The sequence below is a fragment of the Silene latifolia genome, chromosome 5 (assembly GCF_048544455.1).
Source record: "Silene latifolia isolate original U9 population chromosome 5, ASM4854445v1, whole genome shotgun sequence".
Lineage (NCBI taxonomy): Eukaryota > Viridiplantae > Streptophyta > Magnoliopsida > Caryophyllales > Caryophyllaceae > Silene > Silene latifolia.
The window spans coordinates 13,245,303-13,256,670 of NC_133530.1; the positions used below are offsets into that span (position 1 = coordinate 13,245,303).

The 11,368-nt window shown below is 34.7% G+C and overlaps 1 protein-coding gene across 1 annotated transcript; it reads right to left on the bottom strand.

Annotated features, from left to right (window-relative positions):
- Nucleotides 1–7,907: 7,907 nt before the first annotated feature.
- On the bottom strand, nucleotides 7,908–8,979 carry LOC141655913 (jasmonate-induced protein homolog). Its single transcript, XM_074462913.1, has 3 exons — nucleotides 8,903–8,979; nucleotides 8,419–8,751; nucleotides 7,908–8,291 (listed from the first exon to the last, which is right to left on the bottom strand). Exons 2-3 carry the CDS (start codon nucleotides 8,743–8,745, stop codon nucleotides 8,100–8,102), a joined length of 519 nt encoding a protein of 172 aa, XP_074319014.1. The 5' UTR covers nucleotides 8,746–8,751; nucleotides 8,903–8,979; the 3' UTR covers nucleotides 7,908–8,099.
- Nucleotides 8,980–11,368: the final 2,389 nt, after the last annotated feature.

Here is an 11,368-nt window from a genome sequence, read left to right on the forward strand (position 1 = left end):
TGATGCTTCCACTAGCATAATCCATTACATTTAATACCCAAAAGATAAAAGTTTTACCACTCTAATTTAATGGAGTCCATTTTTGAAATAATGGTCAAAAATAAAATAATTGTCGTTTTGGGTCGGTTTTGAAAATATTTGTCAAAATGGTGTCCACGTAGGCTCGGGATTTCTAGATCTGAAACACGCCACTACTAATGGCGTGTTTTGTGAAGGAAACACGCCATTAGCAGTGGCGTGTCTTTACAACAATTTTTTTCCTCAACTGACTGAACTTTAAAAAAAAAAAAAAAAAAAAAATTTACATAAGACACGCCATAGGGGTGGCGTGTTTCCCCTCCGAAACCCGCCATTCCCAATGGCGTGTTTGTTTTAGTCCATTTTTTAATGAAGTTTCTTTCCCTACTCATTATAAACACGCCATTGTACGTAGTGGCGTGTTTTAGGTCCAGAAATCCCGAGCCTACGTGGACACCATTTTGACAAATATTTTCAAAACCGACCCAAAACGATAAATATTTTATTTTTGACCATTATTTCAAAAATGGATTCAATTTAATGTAAATTAGTTTGTTGCGATGAGCGGGGCTTAGGTGGGAACGGCTGCGGTCCCCCACTGGCGGTGTGGAGTATCTGTTGCGATGGGTACTCTGGCAGGACTACACACTTTAGTGTGTAGTCAGTTGTGTGGAGTTTGGTGATGGAGACTGGGGTTTTGATGTGTTGATTGAGTTGTTTGGCGTTTGTTTCATATTGGTTTGTATTGTGTAATTACTACTGACCCCGTTGTTTGTTTTGTAAAACTGTGGTGATCCATTCGGGGATGGTGAGCAGTCGTTGAGCAGGTTTGATATGATGCATTTGTGCTAGCTGGGATGAGTCATCACTTGGCATTAGAAGAGTCTTCCGCTGTGTCAGACGGTGTCTTAGTTGTTCAGTTTTGATAGTAGACACTTTTGGATTTGGATGTATTGGACTTATCAGTTTTGGTTTTGAACATGTAATCACTTAATCTATATTTACTTTTAAAGTACGTTTCTTTATTGTCTTATGATTATCATTGCCTCGGGTAACCGAGATGGTGACGTTCCTATACCTGAGTGGTCCTGGTAAGACACTTGGAGTATGAGGGTGTCACATATTCAATCCAAGTTTCCTTCTTTTGCAATTAAGTTGGTACAATTCTTTCCTCTATGTTCATTTGTTTACATTTACTTTCCCTTAAGTTTCATATCAATTGTTTACACTTGAATCTCTATTATTAGTTGTTGGATTATAATTTTCTCTCTCTTGTTCATCTTTTTTATGTTTCTAGTTGATATTTCTCATAAAAGGTTGAATCTTTGAGTTGTTGTGCATGTGCAAGTTTGTTTCTTTTTGCATTAATCCTTTTCCATCTTAGTTTAATTTGTCTTTTCTCATAGTTTTTGTTGATGTATTGCATGTTTAATTGTAGTATTCAATTTCATATTATGTCTATGGTTAAAGAATCCATCCTTATCAATTATTTTGTCTTAATAACCATGATTAGTGAGTAGTACTTTTACTAGGACTCGATTATCCCCGACATGAGTTTCCCACTTGGTTAAGACCCATTTAATTGGTCATTTTAGGTGGTGGTAAAAGAGAATTAAGGGATTGATTTGTGTTAATTGACTTGTTGGAATTTTCTTCTTGTCCTTGACCTTTGGTGAAAATTAATTAGGTGGAGGATTGTGTGATTTTAGCTTTTCTTTCGCTAACCTTGGTTGAGACCGAAAGGGAGAACCTTGGGAGAACACCCTTAATTTTGTGTTTGAAATCGACCCTCGAGAGAGGGAGTGGGATGACCCGGATTTGTAACGCGAGTTTAATGAACCTAAATCTATTTTAAACCACCCTTAAGATAATGCATGGTTTTGGGGGCGGGTACGGACACAACGTTAGGCCCTTCTAAGCGGGCGGGCCTTAGTCTACTTTGGCCCATTTGGTAAAATTATTCATATTGGCCAGGCCCATGTCCGGCTCGAACCCGGAAATGATAACCTCTAACATAGAGGTATGAGCAGCTGCATCCCAATTCCCAAGCCAAAACCCAAGAAGAAGGCGAACCAGCTCAATTTTGACCCGCATACACCACAACTCCCTTGGAACGAGGATCGTTACCCCTTAAACGATCAAACCTTGCCAAACCATTAGCAAGAATAGTACCAGGAAACCTGCCACGAGTAGAGGCAGATTTCCCTTGTCTTGGCCGGGGCCAGGCCCCCTCGGTGATTGTGGCCCACTGCTACTACAACAAATCCTTTGTTTTTTCGGCGCTTTTTTAGGCTATTCTCAACGCTTAAAAGCGTTGCCATTTTATTTTATGTCACTTTTAAAAGCGTGGTTTTTTTAGGGCGTCGGGATCTTTTGACGCTTTTTAGTGTCAACCTTGTCGTCGCTTTATTGTGTCACGAGCATCGACACTTTTTAGCCTCATAGTTTCCTTACACTTATTTGCGTCCAAAATTAGAAATTTCCCGACGCTTTTTCCGTCACTAGACAAATTTACTATGACCACTATTTCCATCTCTATGATTGAATTAAATCATGATAAAGATCCAATATCTCATCAAAGTTTTATTATTGATAAAAGAAATAGCCGAGTAATGGGTACAAATTAGATGAACATTTATAAGAGTTCAATATCAGGACTACAGTATATTAAACTCTTAGCCTAGCTACACACTTCCGACTCTGATCTCCACTTCAAGAACTTCCCCCCGTCCAACTTTATAACAATAATAGATAGAAAACTGGCATATTTTCTCAAAAATAGACTCGATCAACGTGCTTCACTTGAAACCTTCAATTAATCACCACCAAAACTTTGTCGTCAAGAGCTGCATTTGAAGCCAATAATTCCACCTTAAGATGGTCTTCCAAATGTTCAACTTCTATACATCCTGATACAAAGTTGATAGACACAATCAGTAGTTCAGTACTACACATTGCTACTGAACATGTCTAAATCCAAGACATTAGCTAGCTAGAAACCAAAATTCCACATAATATAATTTTGATTGACGTCTAAAGTTCGGTTCATGTCACTTGTTTCAAACAAAACACAAGAAGTAGCGATTGAATTTACCGAATGTACAATGCATCGAGTTCTAATTTAAATTTTTTCTTTTTCCTAGTAATGAAATACAACACATAAAAAGAAGGATAATCGAAATTTGTCAAAAACTAACTCAGACAAAGAAACCCTAATTTGTAGTAAGAGAAGAAAAATCAGCGGATCGAATGTAATAAAAAATAAAAATTCGATGAAAACGTAGATTGTGAATTCCAGAGATGGTGAACATATCTCATTCAATGTAAAAATCAACAAATTGACTCTAGGTTTTATTTCCTCTAAGATGAATAGGCATCAACAGCAATAGATATTTACTAGGTAGTATTCCGCGCTTCGCGCGGCCTGTTTTAAAATTTTATGATTATAATTGAAGAAAAACTATATAATTCATATATGAACTTCAATATTTTCTCTTATAAATAATTTTTTCTCAAATTTAATTTTTTTTAGGTTTAACTTCAATGTTTTAAAATAAAATACATAACAATTTTAATTAAAACTAATAAGTGATAATTATTTATGCATGATCAACGTTTTATAAATAAATTTGTGACTGGTGAAATATCATATTAATCAAAATAAAATTTATTCGAATAATACAATCAACAATAAGTTTTCAAATTATATCATTTCACGATACTTTATGTCTCAAATCAATTAATATTTATTCAAAATGATGTGAACATAATTTTATGTAAATTTTAATTTTTTATGTATAACATGTGACATTTATCTATCAAACATATAGAGTTCAAACTCAACTTATTCAAATGTTTTTATTGTGTCTTGCATGTGATATGTGTCAAACAGATCTATGAGAAATTTGCACCTTTTGTTTTTTTAAACAACTATGGTGTTGTTTGGCCTAGCTTTAGAAGTGTTTTTGTAAATAAAAAATTAGAAGTTAGGTCAAACACTATTATTTAGGGATTTTAAAACCACTTTTAAAACTACCTTTATGCCATTAGACGTAGAAGTAGCAAATTGGTGCGTCTACTTCTACTTCTCATTTTCTTTGTATTCATAAGATTCTATCTTATGCCAAAAAGAATATTGGATTGACTTTTCATAATATTTCCGAATTCCGTCAATATAAATTTCATTCAAATGATAATATTTGGGGTACGTGTGACATTTTAAAAGCAAAACAAAAAATTGTTCACTAATTGGCCAAACATTTCAAACAAATTTTTTTTTTTTAAAAAAATTTAGCCAAACACTTATAATTTTTTTAATAAGTAGTTTATGAAAAAGTTCTTTTAAAAAGGAAAAACTCTTTTTATAAAAGTAAGGCCAAACATCCCCTATATATAATGATGATTAAGAGTTTACATGTAAATATAATAGGTTGAACTTTCTCAAATATTTTTTTTTTGATGTTTAACTTCAAAGTATTTAAAAGATAACATTTAAAATATTTAACTAAAAGTAATACGGAGTATTTGGTTCTCATAATCAATATTTTATATTTGACTTATACGGAGTACATATTTAATTAAAGATATTAAAGAAAAATGTAACGTGTTTTCTACTTTTTCATGTCGTTTATAATACTATATTACTTAATAATCATTACTTTTGTTTTAATTATTCAAATGCATTCGCGATCACTATATACATACACACTCGTACACATACTTGTCATCACACTATTGAAACCTATCAAAATCTCATATGTATTCAATTTGTCCATTATAATTTTTTTCATTCAAACACTATAAAAACTTATCTCTTAGTAGTTTTTTTAAAGTTGTGTTTTTAAAATATACGACTCTTCCAAATATATTTTTCTTAATAGATTTAATAGTGTAAGTTTTATAACTTTCTCAAAATATTTTTTTACATAAATGTAAAATATTTTGAGACACTCGCTTTAATCATCTCTACATATCAACATAAATATTTCAATAAATATAATGAAAATTATACTCAATTTAAAGCATTTTTCACAATGAACGTAATTATTTACATTTTAGAATTTTTATCAAAATAACTTTTTTAGTAAATTTAGAATCAAATAACCGTAATTATTTAATATAATTTTATAATAAAATTTATTAAACTATGATTAATATTTTGCTGAGATTTATACAACATTTATTATGTTTATATTTAATTTCAGCTGTAATTAATACGTGTATTTAAGGCTGGGTTGACACTTGACACGTGGTGCATCCACAGCGTTTCAACCCAGTTTTATATATATATATATATATATATATATATATATATATATATAGATAGATATATATATATATATATATATATATAGATAGATTTAGGATCCTATGAGAACCTTCTACACATGAGAACCGTGAGAACCCCAGGTTCAGAACTTGTGTACCATAAGTTCGAAACTTTTGTACAAAAGATTCAGAACATTTGTACTAAAGGTTCAGAGGATTATCCACTGAGATTATCTTCGCACATGAAAATTATATGGGGTTAACATGTTGCCACATTTTTAGTTTATGGCTTCTTACTTTGTATTTAAATTGTTAAAACATGATTAGAGTGATAATATGACTCAATCTTATCATTCGTATGGGTGAGTCATTCACAGTTCAATATCCTTCGTAGCTTTTGTTATGTCTTTGAAAAAAGCTTTTTTTACGCATTTTGGAACATGGAATTATTGCAATTGGGATTAGTTGAATTGGTAAATGAAATAATGTAAATCACAAGTTCTATTCCTGTATAGTGTTTAGTAGCCATAACATGAATTCATTCCTTTATCATCATTAAATCTGATTACGCATTATGGTTTATAATAATAGGTAGAAGGTCTAAAGACGGCGGAGTAATGGAGTGAAGACGCCACTGCTGTACATGTGTAGTAGTGAAACAAACGAAATGAATATAATGGCAAGTTCATACTCTAAATTCTTAAAACTACACTTGATATAGTCAACGCCAAACAAATGTATCTAATTAATGTTGTTCTACAACTCATACAATGAGTAGATTATACAACCTGTTGTATGCAGTTGTATGATGTAGAATCCGAGCTGTGTACTAAAGTTTTTGAGTTTTGTTTAAAAGAATCTGAGCTATGCTGTAAAGTTTTTGAACTCACACACTTAAACATAAAAAAAATAAACTTTTACAAAACTCAGAAAAATTACACATAAGCTCGGATTAATGTATAGGGTTGTACAATACTTATTATACAACTGGTTGTATAGTAGTATTTGTGCAACTCATACACGTCAATCAGCTAAAGCATGTTGATTCTAGAATGACATAACAAATTCCTAATTTCATATGTAACACTTTCTATTTTTCCTAAATTTACCGTAAACCTTGAACCATTATTTATTTAAGATTATCTTGTCACACGCCCCATGTATTTTTGCTACAAATATTTTGAATGCTTAGTATAAAATTATTGTACTCTTAGTACAAACGTTTCGAACCTGAGGTTCTCATGGTTCTCATGGGAAGAGGGTTCTCATTGGATCTCAACCCTATATATATATATATATATATATATATATATATATATATATAAGATAAGCACAACACGAACAAAAAATAAAAGCTACTACCTTTGTGCCAATCATTTGTTTGCTTTAATTAAAATACCTTTCACAAGGAATGCAACTTTGCTGTGTCTCAGAATTCTAGAGATTAACGATCAGTAAATAATCTCTATAATTATTATAAGGAGTATTTAAACAAAGGTAAATAAATGATTGGAACGGAGGTGGCAGTTCGGAAACTTTTAGATTGCAAAAATCGTAGAACTTGTCGGTAAAGTTTGAAACTTTGGGTGTGTGTAACAAGACAGTAAGGACCAAAGTTGGGATGACATGCAATGCTATAAAGATACCACTAGAACTGGATGAAAAAACTACAGTAGTAAGGACCAAAGTTAGGATATAAATGCTACTCAAATCCAAAGCATAGAACAAAGGTTATCTAATTGTGGGAAAGATGCATCTAAATGTTTGATAATTCTTTTCTCATATTTATATTTGTAGCTCTTATATTTAATTGGTTGTTGTTTGTCTGTAGTTCGCGAGGTGCGCCCTCGGCTGAGTGGAGTCACTTGCGAGAGTGGCTTCACGCCCTTAATTCGCCCCTTATGGAACCCGCCACAAGAGGGGATGTGCACATTAAGGAACATGAGTTTTCGCTCGATAAAGATAAGCGGGGCTTAGGTGGGAACGGCTACGGTCCCCCACTGTCGGAATGGATTACTAGTTGTGACTGGTAATCTGGCAGGGCTAGACCTTTAGGCTAGTCAGATGATTGGTGATGTAACGGTGTTGGAGAATTGTGTATGTGTATTGTTGCTGTATTGTCTTATATTGTGTGTGTAGTAATTGACCCCGTTTAATTGTTTTAAAAACTGTGGTGATCCATTCAGGGATGGTGAGCAGTTAATGGGCAGGTATGACTTGGATGCGCGAGAGACTAGCTGGGCATGAATCACCACGAGTCAACTAGGAGTCTTCCGTTGTTGTGTTGAACATTTATTACTTTAGTTAGATTTTGATTTGGAACACTTGTCTCGTATTTTATCATTTTGGTTTTGGCATGTAATTACTTAAACTATTTACTTAAAGTACGTTCTTTTATGATCTATTTGATATACTGTACCTCGGGCAACCGAGATGGTAGCACTTTCAAGAATTAGGCGGTCTTGGTAAGGCACCTTGGTATATGGGGTGTTACAGAAAGCCAATCAATTAGTTTAAGGGTGTAAACGAGCGTTAGCTTCAATATCGCGAACTCATTTTCATGCTTACTTGTACAAGTAACTAGGCTCGCAAATATGACAATGAAAATAGACAACAATGAAGTTCATTATCATAATTATTACCATTATTATTACTCCATTTAGTGAATTATTTAACCTTCTTAATAGGTAATAGTATTAGCAACCAGTGTACATGCTGTGGTAGCTAGCTTGAAGGCATAGATTACACGGTAATTTTTCGACCCTTTATTATTACAATAGTTTATATATATGGACAACTATGAGTCCATGGCCTTATGGGATAAGTTTAAAGTCCGCGATAAGAGTAGCAATGTCTGGGACTGTGTCACTGATGTTGCCGTCAACACGTGTCTTGGTAGCCACGTCGGTGGAAGTGTCAAAAGTTAACGCAGTGTCTAACTTTTGCTGAATTTGATCAAAAGACAGATTGGCAATGACTTGTTTTGGGCCACATACAACATACACCTTCATTTAAACCAAGTAAAAAAATTAGAATGATCGAGGAAAATAAATTGCAACCTAATAAATGACTAATCAACGTGTCATCACCCAATATAAATACGTGCGTGTGTTTAAAATAATTCATATTTACCCTGTTAGGAGTCTGGGGTGATGTGTTATCTGCAGGTGCATGCCATGCCAAAACCCACGAGCAGTCCGTGCCTGATGCATTTTTCCCATTATACACCACTGCCGCTTTGGAACCAAAAAAGTTTCCCTTCAGGTGGGTAAATATGGCACTGTTATTGGGAAAAATTGTGGCCGGAAAAGTGCCAACCGGAGCGCCTGACCAGTTATGGGATCTAGCTAAGGTCATAGCAAAATGGGTCTGGTTATTCATGGTGGCTTGGGTACCATTTTGTGGCTGCTTGACTGTCTTCTCGCAAACCGTGACATTTTGGTCTTGCATCGTAGCCATATTGATCTTTAATGGTACATGTTACATAAATATAGAAATTTTAATCACTTAGTTTCTTTCAAAACGGCGAAAGTAATAAAAAAAATCAAATAGCTTGCAATTTATTTAATAAATAATAAGAACACTAATTAGTTTCATGCACAAAAAGTCATCTTACCTTGAAATATGTGAAGATGTTAATGATTTCAAGGTTGCGTCTTGCTTGCCCTAACCATACTACCACCTAAGTTATTTATATGGTGTTCGAAAACATCTATGCGGAATAACGGATATAAAAAGGTAGATTTATTATTCTAATTTACACCATAGCGTAAGAATTTTCTATCATCTCCTTTAAAACAAGAATCATATTCTTCATTTCTTTTCTTTGTCTAAAGAGAGCACCTTATGATAATCGTAAAAAAAATGGGAATCAAGGTAAATAGCTAACACTTATTTTTTACATACTTTTGTTAGTACAATACAAAGAGTTGTGCAATCATTAAACGTGGTACTCCCTACATCCCGATCATTTGTTACATTTAAAATTGGCACTAAGACCACGGAAAGAGTATGAGACTATTTGTGATAGAACAGAGAATCAATAAAAATTGAATAAATAATATAGTGAACATGCAAGAAAGCAAAATTGTTGTGCAAAGGAAAATCCAATATGTGATGGCTATTTGAATGTTCATGAAAACTAAACAGAAAGATCATCATAGGCTTATAAATCATCTTGGTTCCATGTTATAGCATATATCTCGGTTTTGGCCTGTTTTTTACAGGATATATTTTGTTTGTTTTATACTCACTCCTATTCACTATTTTCTTCCCTATTTTCTTAAACGGATTATTCAGGTTTTCTTCCCTTTCTTATTTTGGAAACTTTTGCTCTTATTTTATTCATCTCTCTCTCCTATTACCAAACCCCACTCAACTTTTACTCTTATTTTATTCATCCATCTCTCTTATCACCAAACCCCACCTAACTCACAATTTCTTATTTAATTACCAATTATTTATTCCTCTCTCCAATTCACAAACCCCACCATCTTCTTTTATTCATTCTTTAATCATCTTCTAAAATCTTGTGCCCATATCAAATGGGAAGAAAATACCGAATAGGAGGGAGTAGTTTTTTTTTTTTTTTTTTTTTTTTTTTTTTTGGTGAAGGAAAGCAAGGTATAACCTTAAAAAAAAACAGAAATACGAAACTTAAAAAACGAAACAACAAAACTATCAACTGAGGGCCCAAGAGACTCCACCGATGTCTTGCTCCATCAATCGGAAAAGCTTATCCGGCACATTTGAGAGGTCAGAAGTTACCAACTGCTTCATTTGTGTTACTCCTTGATTCGCTAGCCAATCCGCAGATAAATTAGCTTCCCGATAAATGTGATGAAGCTCCACTCTCCAATTGTTATCCCGAATAAAAGATTGACATATTTGTATCATATGGGAATGGGCTGTTGGAAATTCAAAAGACGAGTTCATAAGCGCGCTAACAACCTTCGAGTCCGTCTGAATCATGAGATGAGTAAAGGGCCGTGTTAAACGAAGCTCCAACGCCACCATTAAACCCCTCCGTAACGCCATGATCTCCGCCCCAGTCACCGTCGCCATTCCAATTCTCTCTGCAAAAGCTTTCATAAGCTGGCCAGACGAGTTTCTAATCAAACCACCTGACCCAGATAAATCCGGATTGCCTTTAGATGCCCCGTTGATATTAAGTACTGTAACACTCCCTCATACCAAGGTGCCTTACCAGGACCACCCTACCATGAAAGTGTGTTACCATCTCGGTTGCCCGAGGTTAGTATATATCAAAAGCGTCTGAACTGAGCACATTTATTAAAATACCATAAAGTGTAAAAGTTTACATCAACCAAATCCAAAACTGATTCAATAAAATAAATTCAATATCTGACAACTATGAGATCATAACTAAGACTCGACTGTGATGCTACGACTGGTGATGACAACTCTCCCATGACTGCCCCAAACTCACCAATAGCAATACCTGTCAAGCCTACTCACCATCTCCGAATGGATCACAGCAGATTCCACAAACAACAACGGGGTCAGTATTACTCAATCAATATAAGACAAACAAACAAGGTAACCAGCTGATCATCCTCCACCCCCAGTCTCCCGATCTCACACAGTAACCGACTACACACCGAGGTGCGTAGCCCTGCCAGATTACCCATCGCAACAGGTAATCCTCGCCGCCAGTGGGTGACCGCAGCCCAGCCCACCTAGTCCAGCTTATCAACGAGCGACTAACAATCCCTGTCCCTTAATGTGCACATCCCCTCCCGTGGCGGGTTCCACGGAGGGCGAACTAGGGTGTGAAGCCACTCCCGCAAGTGACTCCACCACAATCACAACACACACAACATTACAGCTGTCACAACATCTCCACACCAACACCGTCACAACAACGCCCGTACACCGATGATCAGCAGATAACAACAATCACAACACAATTATGTCTTAAACAATGAACAGTAAACTGAGTAGGGAAAACCCTACCTTAGCAATCAACGGCAGTACGAAACCGAACAATCAGAAAGGCTTCTCTATGAAGTCTTCTCCTATACAATAACCACTAACACAATTACACATTGCACAATCCCCC